This window comes from Pavona decussata, unplaced genomic scaffold (genome assembly GCF_977016875.1).
Source record: "Pavona decussata unplaced genomic scaffold, jaPavDecu1.1 SCAFFOLD_93, whole genome shotgun sequence".
In the NCBI taxonomy this organism is placed as follows: Eukaryota; Metazoa; Cnidaria; class Anthozoa; order Scleractinia; family Agariciidae; genus Pavona; species Pavona decussata.
Window position 1 is genome coordinate 1,490,583 of NW_028145510.1, and position 25,062 is coordinate 1,515,644.

The 25,062-nt window shown below is 38.8% G+C and overlaps 2 protein-coding genes across 2 annotated transcripts; one reads left to right on the top strand and one right to left on the bottom strand.

Moving 5' to 3' along the window:
* Positions 1 to 2,247: 2,247 nt before the first annotated feature.
* LOC146473521 (glucose-6-phosphate isomerase-like) lies at positions 2,248 to 23,886 on the bottom strand. Its single transcript, XM_085118184.1, has 22 exons — positions 23,638 to 23,886; positions 21,585 to 21,675; positions 21,249 to 21,317; positions 21,055 to 21,123; positions 20,834 to 20,884; positions 20,724 to 20,748; positions 19,758 to 19,816; positions 19,503 to 19,649; positions 19,137 to 19,208; positions 18,565 to 18,609; positions 18,154 to 18,207; positions 17,606 to 17,666; positions 16,674 to 16,717; positions 16,116 to 16,151; positions 9,031 to 9,114; positions 8,032 to 8,064; positions 6,596 to 6,725; positions 6,161 to 6,237; positions 5,463 to 5,591; positions 4,751 to 4,826; positions 4,452 to 4,518; positions 2,248 to 2,813 (listed from the first exon to the last, which is right to left on the bottom strand). The coding sequence occupies exons 1-22, from the start codon at positions 23,790 to 23,792 to the stop codon at positions 2,687 to 2,689; spliced, it is 1,701 nt and encodes a 566-aa protein (XP_084974310.1). The 5' UTR covers positions 23,793 to 23,886; the 3' UTR covers positions 2,248 to 2,686.
* Positions 11,229 to 14,972, top strand: LOC146473522 (conodipine-P3-like). The gene is made up of 3 exons (XM_085118198.1): positions 11,229 to 11,713; positions 13,262 to 13,471; positions 14,364 to 14,972. Exons 2-3 carry the CDS (start codon positions 13,292 to 13,294, stop codon positions 14,589 to 14,591), a joined length of 408 nt encoding a protein of 135 aa, XP_084974324.1. The 5' UTR covers positions 11,229 to 11,713; positions 13,262 to 13,291; the 3' UTR covers positions 14,592 to 14,972.
* Positions 23,887 to 25,062: the final 1,176 nt, after the last annotated feature.

The window sequence follows — 25,062 nt, forward strand, 5'->3', positions numbered from 1 at the left end:
CCAGTTAGTGCATGCGCATTAGAGCCCGATTGCATTTTTGAGGCCTACGATGAAAACCGAATTTAATACTTGGGCTCCACAGGACACCCAAGTAATTAGTAATTAGTAATTAGTATTGTGAATGATGAAAGGTGTTATTCAATATTGATACGCATGGTACTTGTAAGAACGTCTGTGTGTTGAAATGTAAAGGTAATAAAACGTGGGCGAAAACGACCGAGTCCAATTCTGTAATGTCAGGTAGTAAAATGTTCTACTGGATGATAATCCTCGGCCAAAAACAAAGCCATGAGAAAATATTTGGCTGAGTGTCAACGTGAAGTCTCAGAGAGATTTTTAAAAACTGCAAGGGATTAGGGTAAGGGCCTTGATTGTAGGTACAAAACAGTTAACACGCTCCATTTTTTCTTCGAAAATCAGCAAATAGGACGCTTTCGATAATTCCCTTCCCAGAACTGCACGTAACTAATTGAGAAAAAAAAAAAACGTCTTATAAGTTTTGTACGCAACTAAAGCTGCGAAAAGAAAGTCTGAAATGATTCAACTTAAGCGGACCATGACTTCTGTCTGCGATAGCGATGCAGCGCTCTACCCACTAAGCTATCAAGCTAACCAGGAGCTTGACTTTTAGGAGTTCGTAATTCACCCATCGTACATAACTCGGCGATGGTCTTATCTTTCTGTCATCTCGGTGCAGTTCAAATAATTTTATGAAGTACTTATCTCTTTATTACTACTGCGGGAATATTAAATTAAGGAACCAGAAACAGGAACCAGTTATTACCGTTGTTCCAAGCACGATTAAACCAATCCAGGAATCAGGAGGAACTGCTGAGTGTTCTCCTTGCATCTGTGTCATAAACGAGTATTTGGTTTTTAAAAGGGGAAGAGTCATGATGTTTTTGACCTCTTTTCTTAAAAATGTGAAATAAGACCTTAACTTAGCTACAAAATAATTCTAGAACAACGAGAAGAAAGAAATCAACTCAATTCTTAAAGGGAAAACGCTTGATCTGTTCTAACGCATTTTGGAAACAAAAATGCGAGAACTTTTAAAAAATTAGCCTAAAAATTTTCAAGTTTCAATCCATTCCGACCTACTCTGTCTCTGACTAGAGCCACTAATCGACAGTTTTGTTTCACGGGACGATCGCTAGTTTCTATATAATCGTCTCGATCGCCTTAGCGCGCGGTTGTCTACAATGTTGGCGCGAGATTTGCAAACAAAACGGCGGATGTCAATCGGAGAGCGAACCTCGTAGCTTGCTGTCAGCTTATTCTCTCAAGTCGGCGCCGTAGATGGGCAAGAGTTCCACGAAGCCACAGATTTTGGGTTCGGCAGATGTATCAAAAGAGAGAAGAGTTGGGAGCTTATCATACGCTGATGGAACTGACTTTCACTTTTTCAGATATCGGCCATACGCGTTGCGAACATTCTTGTATTTTTTTTCGGCTTCAGCTGCATCCACGCCGAATTTCTCCCCGATTGCCTTCCAGCAATTCATTGTTATAAACTTGTTCTTGTAGACTTTGTAGAAATTTTTTATAAATGGAAGGATATTTTTTAACTTCTTCCATAAAAGGTGAAGTGTTCAACTCCGTAGTCGATGCTGCCATTTTGGAACACATTAATAGCAATAAATCATGGGATAAGAATGATGATTTCTGGGATAGCCTTCGATCGTCCCGATCGTCTGAGAATGTTTCCATATGATCGCTTCAAATTGTACATGATCGACCCAATCGTCCGGATAGAACTCAGTTCTATCCAAAAGATCGCAGTCGCCCCAGTCGCCCGGATCGTTAGCAATCGTCCGGGTAGTGTTTCCATATGATCGTCCCGATCGCCCGAACATTATTTGAAACGACTGAGGCGTTCGGGACGATCATATGGAAACCAGGTTTTAGCAACTAACCCCCTTATCCAATGTGTCATGAATGGTTTATTTGTGATACCTGTAAATTGCTACATAATAAACAAACACAGACGTGATAGAGGTTTTCTGATCTACTTAAATCTGCAAAAGTTCCTTTACGAAATTTTCGGTACAAATTATATTTCCAAATCACAACCTGTTTCAATTTGAAAAAACAAAAAGGTTCGTGGAAGCTGGGAAGTTAGTAAAGATCACAATGGGATTTTCAGCTTGGTCAACAAAAAAAGATAACCATTTTGTCGGGAAACGACAAAAAGAACAGTTACCGAACAACCGTATTGTATAGTAATCACAAGTTTCGGAACAAATATTAAATCATGGTACTACTTTTTATTGTACTTTAGTTGAGCTTACATGCACGGCACGACAACTTATTGCATTGTCATGGAGGCAGAAATCGCAGTGAGGTACATTAACTTTGCGATCATTTTTTAACTGATTGTTTTAACGACCTATTTTCTTGACCATTATTAAGTCTCGCGAAACAGCCCATGGCAGCCCTGTAAAACACCCTGCCGATGGTAACATGCTATATAAAAGCACGTTTCGGTTATTATTTCGTTTAAAGTATTAAACATTGCGTGGTATCTATTTTTAACAGTTCCCTAAAATACATTATCCTAGCTTTGCAGATCACTTCATCTGTTTAAGACGATTTTAGAATTGTTTACACCAATGCAGTCACCCTATATACGAATCACAATTGAAACCTAAGTGTTTGAAACCAGTCCAACATTCCCAGAGAGCCATTACTTGGCCGAGTGCTTTTTAATGAAGTTGATCAAACCATTTGTCGAGGAATCGTGTGACGTCACTGGGCCTGGCGCTTCCAGCTCTGGTTGAATTGCTTTAGCCAGTTGTTTACCTAATTCAACTCTGCAAAACACCATCATACGTGGTAAGATTCCATTAATTAAACCAATTACAACTTATTATACACCTAATGCAAAAATGGCTGACATTTTAATATTCTTTTGTCTGTATTCAACTTAGCCTCACTAGCTCGTCCAAGATAAAATATTCTTTTGATATCTGAACTGAAGAACGAGGCTAGTGAGGCTAATATACTCATTAGTGAATGCAGACAAAATAAAATAAAAATGTCAGCCATTTTTGCATAGAGTCTACGTAGCCTGCGTGGCGGCGGCAAGAAAGGGGGGGGGGGGGAGGGGGTGGAAGAGAGAAGAGGGGAATTGGGCGCGTACGCGCACGCCCTCGCTTCGCGCGTGCGACTGATGCCGCGCATGCTATTATGTATTACCAAGCTGTGATTTGGAGGCGGAGTGGCCGAGCGGTTTGGGCGCCGGACTTGTAATTGCCAAGGCATGGTAGAGGAAAAGAAGAACAAAAGTTGTACAAAGAACTTTTGAAACTCACTCTTTCGCCGGTTGTTATGCTCTACAACGAGGTCTCTGGAGGTTCCTCACTATGGTGCTATTTATCATGCTTTGAAAGATGGTTTGACCTTTCGAGACTGTGTGTAACCTATCGAGCAGTACTCTGCTGAGTATGGTTGGTTCTGCTGTACAGGACGGTTCTAACGTTTGAGTCCCTCGAAGAAATGTGGCATTGTACCTCTTTAAATGAACACTATTCGCGGTACTCTCAGGTGGTTTTGTTTATTATGCCGTACAAAGTAGTTTTTAGTTTGTTTGTTTTTTTTTTTTCGGCGCATGTGCATGATGCTAAACACATTTTTCTCTTTCTTGTCAATTTTATGGCTTAAAAACCCCATTCACATGTACTTCAGTAATCACATTCTATAATTAGTCCAAGCAAAATGACGGATGACCAAAATTCACGAGAAATGTCAGTGGATTACACCGACACTGTGTACCCGCCGTTTTACTTCCGAATGTGCGGACGAAATCCCTCAAGTGTCACCATTCATTTGAATTTCACGTGGTGGTATTTATTATGTTGTACCAGGTGTTCCTAACGTTTGAGTCTGTACGCAAAATCCTGAAGTATTACCGTTCGGATTAAGGCCAAGTAATACGGACACTAAGCAAACTCAATTTGCATTGGTAATTAATACCCTGGGGATAATGTAGATGAGACTTTAAAAGAGGTTACATGTGCTCCACCCCATCACTCTACTCGAGGCCGCAAAAGGGAAGGATTGGCGACCCACCCTCCCACCCATTCGAGTAAGTCGGGGTTGATCCTCATAGCTCCCATCTTCGCCTGGTCTTGGGTTTGTCCCAGGCCAGAGCGATTCTCCATACCTTATAACCATATCATTAATAACAATACCCAGGGTAGAATATTACACCATGTTCATGCAACTTGTCGCTCAACAAAAGTTGCGTCGCGTGCGGAGGTGGTAATGCGAACAACAAACAATGGCAAATAGCAACGTAACATTTGTTGCCCGTATTATTTGGTCTTAACGTCTATTGAGGAACGCTTGTGGCGCTTCACCTCTTTTCGTGTTTTCACTTTTACTCTAGATTCCTTGGATGGTAAAGGTGTTATATGGCTTTATAAAGCATTAAAGTTCGCTTGACTTACCCCCACTGGTCAAACGAGTTGATGTCCCAGATAACACCTTGGCAAAATATCTTGTGTTCGTACATAGCTAAACAGTAAAGAAAACAATAATAAGTGTTTTATTTGAACTTAAGGCTGACCATCGCCACATTTGCCAAAACAGAGAGACACCAAGCAAGCTATCATATACAAGGCTAAAGACAATTACGAAATAGAATTAGAAATAGAATAGAAATGAAATAGAATGCAAATGTACATTAACATATATTACGTTAAAACTGCATTAAAAAATAGTTTTACTTTCTACTAAAGCAACTCACCGATCAAAGCACCCAAGACGAAGGGAGTCAGTTTTTGAAACAATATGGAATTAGTTGGCTTATTCCCTGCAAAAACCTACAATGAAAACAGGCAAAAGGTGGATTAACAAAAATACATAACGGACATTTCAAAATTTTCATAATATCAAACAAAAGAAAAATTAGAAAAAACCGTGAGGTGGTCTGTTCAGCTTTTAAGTTTTACTATCCCGTGTTCTACTCCAGTTTCGAAATTGCGCGTCAGTTTTGGGTGATCAACTGGTTAAGGTCTGGCCAAACAAATTCCCGCCACAAAGTTCGACAGGCTAGAGTGACCAGGCGAGCGTTGTTAAAAACTAATGAATTCAGCAGGGGAAAATAACCAGGTGATAAGATTTTCGTGTAACTTTCCACGTTTGCCGACTGTGAACAGTGCACCGGAAGGTGATTTTAAATATTTTTTTTTTCGTATTACCCAACAGAACTTAAATAACCTGCGTGTCAGGATCGGCTGTCTCGCGCGTGAAATTGCGCCCGCAGAGTTATTCAATCGTCTAATAACAAACCGAATGTTGGCATTTTCTGTTTGTCTAAACGGATCCAACATCCGATAACGAAAGAAATGTTCAACAAAGTCGAATAAAAAGTTTGATCGTAATCAAACTCCGTTCCGCATCGTTCACTAGCGTGGCCAACGAGCGAAATGCTGAGTCGATTTGAGGAGGTCCTGTACCTTATGCGGTAAGATTTTTTCCAGTGTTGCTCCAGTCTTCCCGCTCTTCTCCAGTTCGGCCCGTGCCTCTTCTGTTGTTTTTCCTTTCATCAGAGCCTCGGGTTGGGCCAAGAAATTGGCTAAAAGGATCTGTGAACAATTTACATAAATTATTCATAAAAGGATCCCCAAAAATCATCTACAAATTGTGGAAAACGTTTTTCAAAACTATCAATTACTAATTCGTGATGAAACCAAAAACTGCCTATTTAGATCAGCAGTATATAATAAGTAGACAATACCTGACAAATACAAAATTTAGAGATGTGCGATAACCTCGTACCCAGATCTTCTCACTCTTCGCGAGACAACAAAAGGCTTTCGTCTACGCGGGTGCAAAGCTAAGCTTTGAAAAGTCGCACAAAAATAGTTGATGCGACTTGCATCGGGCCATTTTCATTGACCAATCAGATTACAGAACGTGATCGATTTTGCCAGATGTTTTCTTCGAAGACAAATATCTGTGTACGAAATTATATCTGCGATAACCTGCGCATTTATAAGCTATATGGTAAATTGCTCTCACTCCGCTAATATGTAAACTGACTATTAATTGAACAGCAGTAGATGATTTTGTTTATAACAATACATTTCCTATTACACGTTTTTTATCCTACAACCATGAGCTAAACCACAGCAAAAGTTCCAAAGATGATAACCTTGTGATGAAGTCCATCTGTAATCGGATTCTGCGTCTCGACCGGTGCCAAGAAGTCTCCCGGGATTAACTTGGTACCTAAAAGGAGATTAAAAGGGAAAACAGCTTGAGTCATTTGTTTGGAGACAGCACAGACTGCTAAGGAAACAGGACACCATATTGTTCTTGTGTAACCATCGCAACAGCTACAATTTTCGATTGTACCTTGCCTCTTTTCGTTATTTTTATGTCGTAAACGTCCATGGGAAGACAATTTCAACCGAGAATTTCACCAGAATACGAAAGTAATCAGTTTTCTCCTTGGTCACACCTTTCGCGGATGTCCTGTCGCATAACTCCACCAGTTTCTTGTCTTTGGACACAGCCAAAAAAAATCCTAACATTAAAAATGTTCCACAAACTTGACTATCGCATCCCTAAAGGACTGGGAACTAACCTTGGTGTATGAGCTGATAAAATGCGTGCTGTCCATTGGTTCCAGGCTCTCCCCAAACAATAGGACCAGTGGAGTAGTTGACATGCGCACCACTGCGTGTCACGGACTTACCATTGGACTCCATGTCACCCTGACAAGCAGGAAATAACGTGGTTAATTCTTTACAATAGAGCATTCAGTTCTAAATATTAAAAAAAATCATTCTTTGCAACTAAGTTCTACTAGTTCGTCCTGTAATGATATAAAATAAAATAAAACGACTGTGTTTAATGAGAGTGGCATTCTAGGCTTTGTATCTTCAAACTTGTGGCCTTCAGATTCGTAATCGAATTGGAAGTAAGAAGCACTGGTTTTTAATGGGGAGAAAAATGGAAAACTCGATGGAAAACCCTCAGAGAAGGGACGAGAGACAAAAGACCAAGGGTGTTGCTTTTCGACATCAGCAATGAAACATGTTTATAGTGGCTTTTTTCAATTTATTTGCCATTAACAAAAAAATACAACATAAATACATTATAGACGACACACAATATTCTTACTATTACAATATTCATACTTGACTATTTACAATATTAAATGTGTTAAAGGCTAGGAAGCCTATATAGAAGCCGGGGGCTTATTAACTATAGGCTTCCTAGAACTATTGGATAAACCATAGAAGTTAAGGGTACTGATTGAAATTTCCAATTAAATTTTTTTATTATTTTTAAAAGAAGAAAAAAAAAAAAAAAAAAAAGGAAAGGAAGAAAAAAAAGAAAAGGTAAAGAAAAGGTGTGTAGCTCAACAAAGAGTCAATTTAACTTAGATAGAAGGAATTTTTTAAGTCTTTTGCCAAACAAACTGATAGTTTCACTGTTTTGAATTTCACGACTTAGCGAGTTGAAAAACGAAGGACCTTGAAACCGAATTGAGAATTTTCGAAGATTAGTTCGACAATAAGGTATATAGAAAATGTTGGAATTTCTTGTTTTATAAGAATGTATTTGACTTGCAAGAGTAAATGTTGGACGTATCAACCGCAGTAAAATAAGCCCCTTTTGAGCTCCAAAAGATGAGGAGGCATTTACAACATCACGCGAAGAGATGCTGTGCTCGATAACTACTTTTCATCTCTCTTTTTCCTTTTTGTTAAGAATGTGCAATACGACCTCCCAAATCTACCCGTAAGTGGAACTCGAGCTATGTTATAGTATATCGCTCTTTGCAAGCTGCACCGTGTCTATGAAAAAATTTTCTTTATTTTGAGGGTTTTTGTTATTTATCTTACACGAGACCAAAAGCAGTATTGCTTATTAAAACGCTGATTGCGTATAAATGCCGTTATTGTATTCGAAATTGATGATTTTTTTGTACCGTGGATAAATAAACTTATTGTTGTTGTTGTCGTTGTTGTTGTTGTTGTTGCAGTACATTGCATCACATTGTAACAGACTTACCTGCTGAAAATAGGCGGCAAAACGATGCATGTACTGAAATGGAAACAAGGACAATTCAAGTGAGATTTTAACAGAATAACATCGTTGCAAGGAGCTAACGTCGATGACATACATCAGTACGAAACCAAGTACAGATGTTGGGCCTGAACGGAAACCGAAAGATGAATGTTTCTCTTTAGATGCAATCTTGTTTTGGACACAAAGAAAAAAGTTTCTCAGTCCTTGGAGGCAGAAACAGGTCAGCAAAGAGATTATTTCACTTCCTGTTACCGTCGGTGTTTAATTGGCAATAAAATGGTACCAGGTTCAAGTCCCGCCCCGGCCACGCTTGTAAATAGCCAGCTGGTTTGTCTCCTGCCAGTTGGGATTTTTAACCTGTTATGTTCGATTTGATTATTAATATTTGTTTCCAGTTATTTCTGAGTGGAATGCCTGTAAACTAGCTTTGGGTAGCTAAGTGCATTTCCACTATAAACAAAGCATTTGACATTTTGACCGAGAAAAGGATGAAATACAGCCTCGTTCCCGCGCTTATCGAAGGGGCCGAGCTGCCTGTTCGAGGCTTGGGACCGAGCTGGAGCGCGTCCTGATCAGCTGGGGTGAACTGCACCGTTTGCAACGTCTCACATGAATGGTTAAGAGGGCAAAAGGACGAACAACAAAACAATGGAGCTGCAGGTTATCTGGGTCCAGTGAAAATAGAGCTTAGAAAAGGTAAGGCCCAGTGGATCAGCTCAAAGGGTGACGTCAAGTTCGACCGCGCGCCAAGGGCCGGACTGGATGAAATGTAGCGAATCAAAAGAAAACAAATCAAGACAGAAAAACTCTCCAATGACTTGTTAAAGTACTGAGCACATCTGCAAAAAAGCCTAACAACAATAAACAAGTAGCTTCTTGAACTAGCGTGACGTTCGTTTTGGAGAATATCTGATTGATTTGACATTCTATTCTTTAAAAGTTCCACACGTACCCACCAGTACAAAAACAGCAGGGCCTCACCTGATCATATGGAAAAAGGCCATGCGTCTGAGCACCAAAGAAATTGTTGTACCAAACTCCTAGCATCGCGAGGATAACAGGAACCTGTATACAGAAAATAAAGTCATTTTTATATGTATGAAATCATGACTGTGATTTACATATAAATTCCAATTAACCGAGCTTGTGGACTCTGATAACACGCAAATGACGTCAAAACGTGGTGTGAAGGATATTCCAACCACATTTTTATGTCATTCGTCTTATCAGGGTATTGCGCCAGTTTCCTTCGTCAGGAGAGTTCCATTGATTTTTTGTAAATAGAATTGCTAATAAAGTCTTTGCTGGGCCACGATACTTAAAAAGTTACTTTTCTTAAAAAAATTATATGAGAGCATTGGCAGTCATACATTGAGGATTGTCGCGCGGCAGGAGCTGGGAGGCTAATAAGTCTAATTTTATAAGCACCATTCCCTCTTTTGACTATTTCGCCTCAGTATTCTCGGCCTCGTAAGGTCACTTTGAAAACACCACTGACTGGAATAACATTTCTGTCAGTGTTTACATCACTTGATCAAACGCAAACATTTCGATTGGATTTTTTTTCCATTGTTCAAAGCGCTCGGTGACAGTCCTTTTTTATTAGCCTTCACTTTTAAGGTGAGGAAGACAAAACGCGGAATCTGATATAAAATGCCCGGGGGTGGGGAGGAGGCTCTCATATGAAAGGGGCGGGGATGCTCTTCCTCCCCCCGGGTTAAGACGTTACCCTAACAATCCTTAGAAGTGCTAGGTGCTTAAACCCTGGTAAACAGCGTACATGCGGGCTCTCTTAGCACAACGCAGGTAAAGGTTAACATGATTGTATTGTATTATACAGCACTAAATTGCATTTCATTGTCTTGCACTGTTTTGCACCCATTTCATTGCATTGTGTTTTACTATTTAACCATTAGATTTCATTTGGTCATGCACGTGGACTCTGATAACGCAAATATGACGTCAAAACCTGGTGAGATCAAAGAGGTACTGATGTTCTTACCACATTTTGACGTCCTCTTTTCGCCAGTCACACTTGCACCGCCACATGGAATCTACCGTATGTTGCCCACCATCCGACCAAACACTTAACTTTGTGACAACCCTATATCTTCCCTTTCTTGCCCGGGAGCGGCCTAAACTTTTGGCTCAAGAGAATTCATTCACACAAAAAGGTAATAAAGAAAGATTTTTTGACCTTTTTTCTTTTAATGACCCTGGTGTAGTTTCCTTTTACCCAGAGTTGTTAGTTTTCTGTCCAGTATCCGACCACTACATAATTGTTTTACGCATGAAAAATCTCAGCGCTCAAACGAGATATATTGACCTTCTTCAATTATTATTTTTAGCAAACAACTCTTAAATTCGGAAATAGAAAACATCTTTGTAGCGACCGCGCAGCGACCATAATGACTGTCTCTTAATCTCTTTTTCAATGTTGAAAACCAAGAAACGCAGTGATGCTAAACAAACTCTGAAAGGCCAGTATCAGCAGAACTTTGGGAGACAGGGAATGAAGTTCAATTTCTACAAAATTTAAACAGAAATTTTGGCCAGCTTTTCAGGAAAGACTGGCGGGATACTGGGCATGCAAAGTTGAAACCTTGATTAAGATTCCAATTTCTGTTGCTCTCTAAAACCAAAACCTAGCCGGAATTGGTTGAAGTTTTAAGCACTAGCTTTTGAACTCTCGTCCGGTCAAATAACACTGAGAAAAGTTTCTTGAAAGCATCCCGAGTACCACACGCTTAGTTCATCAGCCGCGCAGCGAAAAACGTAAATTTAGCTGATAAAGCTTTTCCTCGCCTGGAAAAAACGATGACTCCCATGAGTTGTCGTTGAGTTTCAAACCCGCAAAAACAAGCATTTAAGCTGCAAGATGCTAAGCGCGATCCAAAAATTTAGATTGAATTTTTATTGTCGGATACCGGTACCGGGCAACGTCCTATATTTGTTTTATACATCGTTTTGAAATCGGTTTCTCCGTACAAAATTAGGAATGTTTACAACAATTTTCGTAATGGTAATATCCACGGAGGCTAAGAGGAGCAAACCTTGGTTCTTATTACGTGTTTTATGATCTCTAACTAGCGACTACGCCTATTGGCTAATGTAAACTAACAAGGCTTATGATTGGCTAACAGTGTTCTACTTTAACTTGTGCAAAATAAGGCGAGGGCTGGCGAGGGAGGGCTGTGAGAACTTTCTATGCCATGACGTCAATAGTGCGTCTGTCATTTAACCACGCGTTATGATATTGGATTTATCAGTTTTACATTAATTGTAGTGCATAATTGTGTTATCAATAAGTTGTGAAGGCGACTTTGTTTTGACTTAAAAGGCGAAAATCTTCTTGTGCAATTACGCGTCCAGTATTCGTGACGACTATTAAATGCAGTGTTTAATATCACACTTAACTAAAACCCAGATATTACACTGCAGAGAATTTCAGATATTGTAGCTACATAAACACGCAGGAAATTAAGATGAATAAAATATAAAATCTCTTAAGCCTCGGAAGAAAAATAAAAGGCTCAAAGTCAAGTCTAATTGCCGTGGAAAACATTGGCCCCGTGAAGCGACACCATCGAAAACAGCAAAAATCAGCGGTGACAATTAAGTTCTTCTCTTGTTAATCAAGCCAAGCCATTTGCGTGCTTCATTGGTAGGTCTTTTTCGGGTTGTTTAACTTTATTTGCGGTTATTTAGCTTCGAATCCAGTTGAACGTCAACGTTTTATTCGTCAATTAATTCCTATTTGTCCTACCGCGAGTTGTTCACCCCTTTCAGTCGAGTTCAGATTTTCGAAGCCCTGAGCAACCAGTGTCACTTTGTGTAACAGTCTGTCTGACTACGGTCACAAAATTGTCCCATTAGTGCGAAATTTCACCATCCTCACGCAGTATTCCGTGGAATTTTTTTACTCAGTTCACCGAGTGAATCTTAGCTTTACACCGCCTTTGAAGAGTTGAGTTCTCTTCCGTGCGTGTAGTTTTGTAACTGGAAGTGAATGTATGAAACATCATATCTTTAAGCTGCGGAAGAAAGTGAGAAGTGTCGTGAGGATTGTCCGGCGACCTCGGAAACAGAGCTTGGCGACGAGTGATTTTTTAAAAAAGAAAGAATGAGCCAAAATAGCATATTACCAATTTTATCTTAGACGTAAAGAAAGAAATTGAAAACAGTGGCCCGAATTTCTGAAGTTGATATCCACTTCCATCATAGCCGAAAGCACGCAAAATCACCTTTTTTTTTCGGCGACCATCGACGATAATAATTATGTCCTTCGTTGGGATTCCAAAGTGTTTCTAAATATAGACGACACTTGCCCTTCAATTTACGGAAGAGACGATTGAAGTTATTAAAAAAAATTCAGGCTTGAACGGGAATCGAACCCATGACCACTGCGATGCCGGTGCAGTGCTCTACCTATCAAGCCAACTGGGGGCTGGCCATCTTATGAACTTTTCGTATGTTCACTCTCGTATCTTTATTACTCCATGTGTTCATTAGTGAAAGCTCACAAAATGATAACCTGTATTGCACCAGCATCGCACAGCTCATAGGTTCGAATCCCGTTCAAGCCTAAATGATTTTCAGGCTTTCTTTTCGCGGCTCCTTCAGTTGCGGAGATACCTGCGACGGTCCTTCACTTATTATAATTTTGCATCGCCTGAAGGATGCAAAAAAGGTTTGTTTTCTTTACGATGATAGCCATACTTGAAACAACAATTACAGATAACTCCTTCTGAGCTATATCGAATCTAAGGGCAACTCGAACCGAACGACCCTTTCCCTGAAATACGCTATGGGTACCATGTCGGCACCCTCCAACCTGAAGATGCCTTGAACAGCCTAAGCCGTCTTTGCTAGAACGCGTTTCAATTGTCGTAAAACCAAAACCAAAGTAATTACGCTGGCCAATCACAACAGACGCGAAAGAGCGCAATGAACCAATCAGTATTCGAAGTCAATGCATGTAGCCGGCGCCAAGCGCGGGAAAACGGGTGCTAGCAAGGCACAATAGGTTTTGGTTTCGCCTTCTCACTGGTTGAAAGGGTGGCGCGAGTTTTCTTAATCAATCACAGCGCGTAGTAACGCAGAACCAATGCAAATGTGAATTAGCTGGTAAGCCCTATCTTGACATAATCTCGTTTCCGATAGATACTACTATGCATTAATTATTTGTGGCCATGTCTGTTCTATTTTAAAGGTTTCCTTCATCAAAGAGAAGCTCGCCACCATGGGAAGAATAATCTTTTGCTTGCTCAGCCTGGTGATAGTGCTGTTCTTGAGCACAGAAGTTGCGTCACAATCCTGTTACTGGCGTTCTAATGGTTGTTCTATTCCAGGAAACCTTCCGTTTTTCTACAAGAGGACCTTTACTCCTGCTTGTTACAAACACGATGTCTGCTACTATTGTGTAAGAGTTCGTTCTTTCCTTTGTCAGTAGAAAAGCTTAGTTTAGTAATATCCCAATGGGCATCAAGGATATCCGTAAGAATCTGACGCAGACGGGTGGGAGGGGGGCACGGGGGACCAGTCTCCCAGCGTCATCCTCGGTTGTTCTTAGCGCCCAGTCAAATGTGCCGTCACCCGTTTAGCTGAGCTCCAAGCCCTCACAAACGAGCTCGATTACTTCGATAAGCACGTTGAGGAATGGGAACAAGGCTGAGAAAACTCATCATAAATGTCGGATAATAATACACTTGATGTGAGATCAAAATGCCAACCTCTGAAGATCTGAATTGTGGAGTATTTTTCTTTCCTTTTGTGCCCCCACCCCACCTCCCATTATCAATCCTTCATCCCCGCCCCCCCCCCCCCTTTCCCCTCCGGAGAAAAAGAAAAGAAAAGAAAAGTGACCCTTTTCCTGGGTTTCTGTAAACGATGTACCCAGCCTCGTTCTCAAGGCTTTTCCCTTGTAAATCGGGAGGAGCACCCCCCCCCCCCCCCACTTAACCCCAATTTACAACGTAAAAGCCTCGTTGCGTTGTAACAACAGATTGAGTAAAAAGAGCACGAAAATTCACCCCAGAACCCCTAAATTAATTAGATTAAACGACTTTGGGGGTATTTTGGGATCATTTGGAGTTAAAATCTTGGATCAAAAGTCGCTTTACTCTGGGACATTTCGTGACCCATATGAGAGACTGAGAGATTCATGACGCACCCGGTAGAGTTGGCATCCATGAAAAAGGTAAAAACCTGCCTCTTATTTCAGAGCAAAACGTCTTAAAAACCAAAGCTTTGAACCAATTTAGCTTTTGAAAGCTAAGAACGTGAAGTTGACATCTTAAAACTCCCATCTTCAGGGCCAGCACTATAGGTGGACACGGAACCAGTGCGACAGAGCATTTCATAGAGACATGTTGAAGATATGTAGCTCCAGAAGATTTTTCAGGAGAACATGTCGCAGGTTTGCTGGAATCTACTATGCAGCGGTTGTTGTGGGTGGAAGAAACGGATTCGATAAGATATCACCATCTTGGTGCCGAGCATCTTGCGTCAAGAGTCGGGGAGATCCCAGAAAGCGTCTTTAAAGTCTTAATTGTTAGAAAAACTTAACGAGCACACCTTGCAATAACAACAACAACAACTAAGGCAACTACGATAGCAAAGAAAAAAAATTTTTGAAAGAGGGACTTGGATGAGTTACAAAAGCTCTGTCAAACTTCCTGGTAAATTTGTTGGTGTTTACATATAAGAATATTTTCTAGCTTTATCTGTTGTTATGACGACCTAAAAAAAGAATCTTGATGCTTTTATCAGCAATGTTAGGTTAGAAACAAAACACAAAGCATATCTTATTGTTGATGTAAAGAATTTGTTAAGGTTTGCAGCTGCTGATCTCCCAGAGGAAGGCTTTATAATCAAATAAATAGTTGATTCTTAAAATCATAAGCGATTCACTTTTATGATGCAACTGGATAATTGATTTATCATAATGTTCTCATTCTGTCCGTATGTTAGCAAAGTTTATTCGACATCATGGATTAAAATCACTTGAGAAAAAAACGACTAAAAGGCCATTTCCGAGTTGCTTTTTAACCTTGAGAAGAAAGCGACGCAAAGTGCAAAGTTTTTATTATGAAAATTAGTTTTCATTCATATGCAAAGAAAACTAAATTTCATATTGAAAAGCTTTGCACTTAGCCTCGCTTTCATAACGAGGTTCACAGCAACTCGGAAATGGCCTATTACATGGTAATAGTCCTACATGAGGAAGCTGTCCAATTCGAATTAGAATTAGGAAATGTTGGTTTTTTGAGGAAAGTGAAACCGGTGTGACTGGCGAAAGACTTCCATAGCAATCGTTGGAACAACAGCTCTACTCTGTGCCAAACATTGCTGAGTATACTGTATAGTTTCCATAGTCTGCGAATACAGCCGTCTCTCGTCACTCCTCGATGAACAGCGACTCTGTTCGCTGGCTATAATTTCTGTTACGTGCAACCAACAAATTCACCAAACCATGTGATTATTCCCTTGCCAAGTTAAGCAAGAGTAGCTCTGCCTTTTGGTACACCTCTGCTATTAAAACCTTAGAAGACACACTTCATTTATATAGAGGGTAAAAGAGGGGTTTACATTTTTGGTCACGTCGGTTTTACAGAGAATAACAGTCGTTTCCCAAATAAAATTTCACTGAAGTCATCATTTTGCACGGCATTTTGCTCGGTAGCTACAAAATCACATCTCACAACAAAAAACTCAGTTGCCGGTTAAGAGGCAATAATAATATTAGTGGAAATCACGGCTCACGGCTTTTTAGAAAAACTAGCAAAGTGCGTTCACAAGGACGAAAACAACTCTGATTTCACCTTTCACGCCAATATACATGTATTTGGCAAATCGCAAACTACGAGTAACACCCCAGCCTCCCTCCCCCCGTACAACATTACCATGGACCACCGTGTGTTATTTTTTGATTTGTGAAAAGGTGGTTCGTTAAACTATACATCATAATCTTTATTGTAACTAGTGAGACGCTATTCAGCCACAAATGCAGAATTTCATTCGGGGGAGCAGGGATGGTACATAGCTAAGGAATAGATCATACTCACATTTTTTTCCAAAGGAGCTGAACAGAAGTGATTGTCCTAAAATGAATACCATGAATGAAAGGTAAGTGCATGAGTTTCTGGCGGTACGCAAATAAAGCCATAAATTCAAACACTTTAAGAAAAAAAAAAAAAGAAAAACTAACTAAAAGCCGCATCAAAAGATAAAAACATTGGTTTTCATTACTTTTTGTTCAATTTTAGTGCTTTACTGAAGTTTTGGGGAAATACAGTAATCCAAGATGGCCTCCTTTTGGCAATCATGACGTGATACAACAGACAGTTCATAGTAAACACTAAACAAAGGTTGCCTTCAGTGGAACGTACTATGAAATAAAACCAAACAGAATAGCCTCAAGAAAAATTTCTCTGATATCCGGCTGGCCCGTTTTGCATAATTTCTAGACTCTGGTAACTCAAAAACAACATGACCTCTTACGACGGATTTACGTAATCATCATATGTACTGTTATTCGATTTCTGGTCAATTGCGTGTAGCCAAAATAACAGGTGTGGCCAGTCCTTCTAACAATAAAATCACAGCACAGAACTGACACTAACCATAGCATGAGCTCCAGAAAGGAGAGCTTCAAAATTATCCATTCCTGCAACATATAACTTGAGAAGGTTAGTTAAAGGTACCACAACTAAGCTCTCTTGTTCCAGGGTAAAAAACATAAAATAAGTTAAATAATTCTATGAGCAAAGCTGGAATAAGTTAAACTTTGTTAAACAGGTAATTCTGGTCAACAAGGGGCCAAGCCTGGCCATTCTCACCTTCAGTTCTCAATCAACTATCAGAGCGTAAATTTAAAACTGAGAAACAACATGCGTTTTTTTCTACGACCCTTACTGATAAAATTGGCTTAGTTTTCGGAGTAAACCCTGTTAGCTGAATTAAAAATTGATGTCTTATGTTGGTGTGGTGTATTATGAAATTTTGAGGCATATTATTTCAAAGGACGCTTGAGTCAACAACTTTAAACAACATGGAACGACTGGACGACGTCTAAATTTTCATTTCACATCCACAAAGATGTGAAAGGAAGGAGGGGCTTGCCCTTTTATCGCACAACTCACAAAGTCTTGTTTTGGGAGTAATATCAAAGAAGTAATACCAACTGATCTCCTTCATTTGAATAATGGTGTCCCATGGCCAAATGGGAGTACATGCTATTGTGTCATTATTGAGGCAATTTATCGGAATGATTGAAGCTTTCATTTTACCTTTACTGTATTGCTTCATTTTTGTATTATGTTAATAACAATTAAACAACACTGGAGAGTGCTTGGTTATGAACTGAACAAACAATGAACCAAATTGATTGTTACTGGTATTGGTTATATTCGTTGGCCGGCCGTCCATTGAGCTAGTTGATCTATTTAGAGAAGACTGCGAATGGATTTCAAATTGGATGATGCAATTGGAGGGACGGAAGGTATGATGGATAAATATATTACAAATTAATGATTTTAGGCAATTTATTTCTTACCAATGTAGACAGCAATTGACATCCCAATAGCAGACCAAAGTGAATATCGCCCTCCAACCCACTGGGAAAAAGTACAAATACAGCTGTTGTCAAATGGTATTTAAAAATAAACAAATCCTCAGAGGCCTAAAATTGTACCTTGTATGTTTCTATAATCAGATTACACCTGTACACTCACTCCTAATGAAAGAATAAAAACGTTTAAAATTTTCTTGTTCCTTGTACAGATTGGGTATGTCCCTAAACTATAGCTTAATTTGCAGCTCTCAGTGCATTGGTTGTTGTCAGATCTTAACTTGGCCTAAAAAGTACAAAGATAAAAAGATCCAAAAGTTGCAGGGGTGGTAAATCAAATCTTGTATAGGAGGGGGGCAATTGATATTATGCCTTTCATCTGCAGATCTTTCCAAGATATTTTGGTTGTGCAAATTTCACGCAAATTGACTGAATATTGAGCATGTACATGAAATTGCATCTTATGCCATATGGCACTATCGGGGCTTAAGGGTTAAATGTGTTAAAGGACGCTTCAAAAAGAAGTTACTTACATCCCAAAATGCAAACATGTTTTCCTTAAGAATTCCAAATTCTTTGACCTTCTCCTGTAAAAGAAAGTAACATCGACAAGATTAATACTACAATTATCATGGCAATGTCTTAACAAGATTAATAAAAGTACTCAGAGCCTTTCAACCTACCGGTAAAACTATATTACATATTGACATAAATTATTAAAAATTTATACAGTGTAACAGTGCAACAGTCGAACTCCAATCAAAGCCAATCAATCAAACAAATATTATTCACCACTGACACAAAATGAACAAATAATTATATGTCTGCAAGTAGAAAAAAGGCTACACACACAAAAAAAAGTGCATTGTGAGAAGCAATAAACACAATTAGGCTGCAAAATTATTAGAGAATTGATCAGATCAACCTACAGGTGTATACCATACCTCATTGGTGGACAGAGCAATAAAGTGTTTAGCAACAGCTGATTTCTGTAATGGGAAGGAAAATAATTTCAAATTACAGTGTAACATAGTTACATATCTTTAGAAAACAAGTCAATCACAACCACTTACATTGCCAAATAAATTAACATGCTGAATTTGACAAAATTAAAGCTTAAGGTTTTTTGCAAAATTATACAAAGAAGGGTGTTTTCTATAAAATGATGAAGAAATAACATTTACATTTTTAAAGTTTAAAATGTCTACTATTTTAACAACCAAATGTTGCTGCTTTCAAATTAATGAAATCTTTACACTGTAGATGGATGCTTTATTAAAACTAAATTGCAACCCGAGGGTTGGATTATATAGTTTTTTACCATAAAATTTAAAAAAATTTTAAAAATTACAAAGGTTAAAAAACTGCTATAAAATGACAAAAATTACAATTAGAGCCCATTACTAAGAAGGAATGAGTTCTTTAATCTATTTGTCTTAAAATTATCAAAGGAAATGCAAACAGATCCCATAGACTGTCGAGACCTTTTAACAGTAGGTCTGTAAAGATAACTTACATCCTTGTGTGTTTTCAAAAGCCAGTCCCTTGCTGATTTTGCATTTGTGATGGTTTCTATTGTAGTGAATGTCTGAAAAAAAAAACACAAATACACACACACCTGGATGAGTTGAAAATGATCAAAAAAGCTAGTTTAATACTATGAGGTGAAGCTACTTTACATGATTAAACGCTGATGAATCTGATTGTGTTGAAATAAAGTTCTTGATTGATTGGTTGATTGATTGATTGATTGATCGATCGATCGATTGTTCGTTCGATCAGTCGGTCGGACGCGAGGTCGGTCGCGAGATCGGTCGGTCAGTGAAAAAGGTGAAACTTAGAAAATTGGTGAGAACGCAATGTGCTACATGTACACCTGTACCTTGGAGGCTACAATAAACAGTGTTGTTTCTGGATTCAATGTTGCCACAGTCTTTGCTAGATGGGTTCCATCAATGTTGGACACAAAATGGACATGCAGGTCTTTTTTGCCGTAAGGCTTAAGAGCTTCAGTCACCATCAAAGGTCCCTAGAACAAAATAATGAAACAATTAACAGTTAACAATTAAAAAAAAACACAATCATCAAACTGCAACAATTAAAAATAAAGTCGCATAAATGTTTACTACAAACTTACCAAATCAGATCCTCCAATTCCAATATTCACAACATCTGTGATTGTCTTTCCAGTGTGGCCTGACAACATATAACAAAATTAATGTAGTGTTGAAAAATACAAATGTCAATCACATTCATGACAAAAACACTTTCAGTAGAATCTTGTTAATACCACCACCTTTGAGCCGTGAAAATGTAGTCATAAAGGGGTGGTCAAATTAACGAGGTTGTAAAACTAAGGAAATGACTGGGCTTTCAATTCATTCGAGGCATTAAAAAAGAGGTCATAACATCGAGGTGGTCAAAAGGCAGGGTTGCATTGTGCTACGAAAAATCAGTACTACATAATAATTGAATAATTTATTAATTTATATTGCGTTTTTAACATACAATGATCAAAAGCACAATACAATATTAGAATATTCTAAATATATACATAAACTGAATTTAACAATTTAATAAAGTACGGTAATTTAAGCAATAAAGGCTTGATTTAAAAGTTAAAATAGAATCAATATTGCGCAGACTTGCTGGGAGAGGGCTCCATAGTGTAGGCACAGCTACACTAAAAGATCTGTCACCAAAGGATTTTTCAGGACAGTGGATAATTTGTTAACCACCAAAACATTTGAGAAGGGATAAAGAACAAGACAAAAAATGTGAGACTACATGTATAAGAGACTGAGACCCTATGAATTTTTTTTTATTGCCTAATGCATTTACTGTAAAAATGATCAGATCAGAAAATGAGATTTTGAGACACAACTTACAAAATCCAAGAGTCCAAGACATTGCCTAACTTTTAAAAGATTCTAGATTTCCCAAGGGATCACTGTGCACCCCTTTGAGAGTCACTTTTTGTCAGCTAAAAGGAATGATCACTACGTGTCTAATAGCACTGACACACAACTAGTTCTTGTTTTCGTAATGATAACTAACAATACTTTATCAAACATTTAAAAATACAGAAAATTCCATTCCAAACCTTTCCAAGCACCAGATCTGACAGCCTGTAATACAAAGAAAAGAATATTATCAACATAACAGGCATCTCAATGAACTATAGCTTATTTTTCATTATTAAGCAATCTGTACCTCAGTGAAAGTCCGCATCTGATTGAGAACTGCATTTACATCTTCCATAACCTAATAAAATCAAAGAGTTACAATAATTATGGTGTTCATTTACATGTATTATTCAGCGACAAGTCTTGGTATTGGTAATTTTCCAGGGTCTCTCCTCTCTCGCTCCCTGGGACGTGAAGAGGAGAGACCAAGGGAACGAGGTTGATGCACGGTCCCAAATCGATACTCACATTCTTTCCATCCACAATGATTGGTTTATTGGAGCGGTTTCTTAGAGCCACATGAAGAACTGCTCGGTCCTGCAAATATTCAGGCAACATATATAAAGCTAATTAATAAATCCAAACTGTCAAGATATGTAGATTTAAAGACTTTGACACTACTCATTATAATTTATAAGGTATTGTATAAAAATCCAACAAACCTCGGTAAAATTGATTTTCTCTCCAGAGAACATTTTTTCCCTTGCTCTTTCAATTCCTCTGGCCCTGGCCTAGAAGATACGAGACAAAGAAAAATGTATACCTAAATTTTCTTTTGTCACTTGTAAATGTTTTTTGAAAAAGGACCAACACATGTATTTTTTAGAAGTATCATATTTCTATCAAACAGTGTTAAAGTTTTAGGACCTGACTCTACCTTATGTAAATACATGTACATGTATGTATTAATTTTCTTATATTGTATTTAGCACTCTTGGTCTTATAGGAAAGAGTGCTACAGAAAATATTAATTTTATATTTGTTATCATTAAACATACCAGATTCATAAGATGTTTCATGGTTTCTTCTGTAATGATGTTTTTAGAGTAGTCCACAAGAATAATGCCATCCTGGGTATCAATTTGTGCACTAAAAATAATGATACTTGGTTATAGGATAGTCAAAGCATTCAATATTTACTGGGATATTAACCAATAACAACACAACTTGGATTGTTTCCCATGAACTGTTGATCTCAAGGAGTGAGGTCTGACATTCAAGAAAATTTTGTACTAGGTCAGATTCTGGAAGTTAGGATCACAGGCAATCAAACCAAAATATACAGTAACTGTAAGCATTCATTCAAGTTCCTTGGGCACAGGTCACAAGTCGTCCAGTGGTCACAATACCCTTGCCACAGGTGGGCAGGCTCACGTAATATTCTAATAAAAATCTAAAATGCAGATTATCCTGGAAGAAAGACGATCAGGCTTTCAGTCTGAAATTGAAACTTGTATATCCAACAGGTTCAATTTCATAATTTAGTAGAAAAGGTGAAGTTTCACTTTTTGTTATTGAAGGAGGCATTAATATTAAAATGCCAGGAAACCCTTTTAGTCTTGGCAAAGATGTTTACAGTCAGAGATCCTGGTTTGCATTAAAATTAATTGTCTTTTCAAGGTCCGAGTTTGTGGATGAATGATCCAAAATCAAAACAAAAAACAAAATAAAGAAAAATAAATGGGATTTTCAGTAACATATTCACAGGGTGGCTCGTCATCCATTTTTCCCTGAACAAATTAAAATTTGGAACTAATGGTTTTTTAGAGGTGGTAGAGGGGCGGTCTGGAAATCCCTTGGAGCAGGGACAAAAACCACCAAAAAATTCAACCCATACCCAGGCCACATTGGTGGGAGACAAGTGTTCACACCATGGCACCATCCTTGCTCTCTTATAATAGGAGAGGACCCAATGAACAACAGAAAAGGATCCTATAGTCCCTTCTGTACTAGATTACTGGTACTATGCACCCCTCATGCCATTTCTAGGACTATCATTTTGCAAAAATGAATCAGAATTACATGCCATTACAGGTTATGAAACCATTAGACTGTCTAAATTAGTAGTCCGAATTTGGTACTGAGGCTTGAGAGGCTGGTATCATCAATCTGCCAGCAAGAGCCTCAATTGTATATTTAATGTATATGAAAGAGTTGGAAGGTACATGTGTATATGCCTTATAATTTATACAGAAGTATTTTTGTGCAGTTTATGACTTTCTGGGAAAAGCAGATCTTAGCATGGGCTACTGGATCCAAAAAGAAAATTGGGAGTGGTGGTGCATTTTTTAGAGATATAGACTAAGCAACAAGAATTCTAAAAGCTGTAAAATACAAAGTAATGTACATGGCATCTCTGAAAAAAATACATGGTTACCCCCAATTTTCTTTTCAGAGGTCCAACAACCCCTCCAAAGATCTGCTTTTCACACATAGTTACAAACTGTTAAAAAATATCCCTGTGTTAGTAAGCACTACCCTTAGGAAACCCAAGTATCTTGGACCTGGGGTGTACAGAATGTATACACAGAAAAAAAAGGAGACACTGTCCTAAATTGCTGTGAAACTCCAGGTTTTGCTAAAATACAGAAAAAATTATTATGAATGAAGCAGTTTAATTTTTGTCCAATCAATGCCAAGCGTCTTGGGGGTGGGGAGATGTCGTCTTTGTGTGCCGGAGGATGGGGTGGGGGGGGGAAGGATGTCATGTAGAACAAAACTTGCAAATCTCTAGGGGTGTGTAAATTGACAAAAGAGCATATTGATCATTATTGTTGTTGCAAAGGAATGAAATTCGAATAAATTAGCACTAAATAAAAGCTACTGGAAATTATGCACTGTGTCACGGAATTTCTTTAACGTTCGGAAACATCACATAAGCTTCACAATTTACAGGTCAGCTGGTTATCTCAACTATAATTAAGGGCTTCTTATGGAAGATTTTTCGGGCCTAAAAGTTCAAATTTATGAATAAAATCGCAGATTAAGGCCAATCTAAGCATAACAAAGAATCTAAACAACACTCTGGGTGGATATTGAAGGCCCTCATACCTGAATTTGTCGAACCGCTGCGGGTTCCTTTGAAACAGATCTCGCATGTGGAACTTGCTGGCGGCTTCGTAGTGAGATTGCAGGGTAGAAAACTCTGGACACTCTGTTAGTGAGGTAGCCATGTCCAACCTTGCGATTTTGGGGGCTGTATTCATCAACGAGGAACAATATCGCGTTCACAGCTTCAAAACGATTGCCAAGTCATTCGCAAAGCCGTCAGGGAGCGCAAATATTGATCAGGCGCAATCCACCGAGACAGCTCGGTCACGTAAGGATCATGAAATGTCCACATAAGGGTAGAAAGAACGCGTACACGCGCGTACACTAGGGACCTTACGAAAACACCACGACAACGCCACAACACAAAAGGCTTAATGAGCAAAAACAATCGTTCTGCACGTGCGTTTTACAATTTCAGTGGTACATGTCTTTGTCGTCCCCTGCAAAACAACAACGTGAAATGACCAAATTCAGGGTTTTGTGGAGAACGTGAACACACGACAGTGAATTTTTCATTCTCTTCCTTAACTTGAACGGTACTCCTGCCAATTTGGTTCCTGGGTAGTTTGTCGTTTGTGTACAAGTTGAATGAGTTAAAATAATCGCGAAGTAGCACAAATGAAATAAAGTTATACTTTCAAACGACGTTTTCGTTGGCGTCGCCGTCTTGCATTCGTAAGGTCCCTACTATAGAGATGGTGAGAACGCCGGTTAGACAGATGAGTTGGGACACTGGGATGCCGAATTTTCTATTCTCAATGGTCCGTATCCCGCATCAAAAAACGGCGCCTCAGATTTCAGATAGAATGATCTTCAATAAAGGAATACATACTATTTTGGTCAAAAACTGGGGTTACGGTATATATATAAACTTTTCACGCACCTTCTCTTCCACCGGTGTGGAAGGATTGCATGACAAGCTCGAACAACGTTTATTCAGGACGTAGGACTTAAAAATTCGACTCCACTGAAGACACTGAAGCATCCACCCAAGTGGGGCATGGAGTGAAAATAGTTTACTAAATTACTAAGTAAAATTAACCTTATATAACCCTATATGCTTTTCGAGTTCAGACGGAAAATCATTTCGCATAGTCTGATCTCGCAAGAAAACTGAAATTATAATTTTTTTTTCGCGAATTTGGAGAATTTTCTTGTGGTTGGAATTTCGTTTTGAATTCTAAGCAACTTTTCTTTTCGCATGACATTAAGTCTCGCGAATTTTGATATTTTTATCTTAAGCCCCCCCCTCCTTTTGTCCCAGCCTAGTAAACATTTTTAATCTGACTCGTGTTTTAAGCAAAGTTTTCGACTAACAAACTTACCTAAAAACCTCGGGAAAATGAAAAGAAAGAAAAATATATAGCCTGGGAATACAGGCCCCTCACATTGTCCCCCACCACCCCAGGCGAAGAGGGGAGCGAT

Excerpts from the sequence above, each read along its gene's own strand:
- LOC146473522 (XM_085118198.1), top strand. The coding sequence starts at position 13,292 with ATGGGAAGAATAATCTTTTGCTTGCTCAGCCTGGTGATAGTGCTGTTC. Across the intron at positions 13,472-14,363 it reads ACGATGTCTGCTACTATTGT|GGCCAGCACTATAGGTGGAC; the intron begins GTAAGAGTTCGT and ends TCCCATCTTCAG.
- LOC146473521 (XM_085118184.1), bottom strand. The coding sequence starts at position 23,792 with ATGAATACAGCCCCCAAAATCGCAAGGTTGGACATGGCTACCTCACTA. Across the intron at positions 8,065-9,030 it reads GCCTTTTTCCATATGATCAG|TACATGCATCGTTTTGCCGC; the intron begins GTGAGGCCCTGC and ends TTTCCATTTCAG. Across the intron at positions 2,814-4,451 it reads AACTCGTTTGACCAGTGGGG|AGTTGAATTAGGTAAACAAC; the intron begins GTAAGTCAAGCG and ends GGTGTTTTGCAG.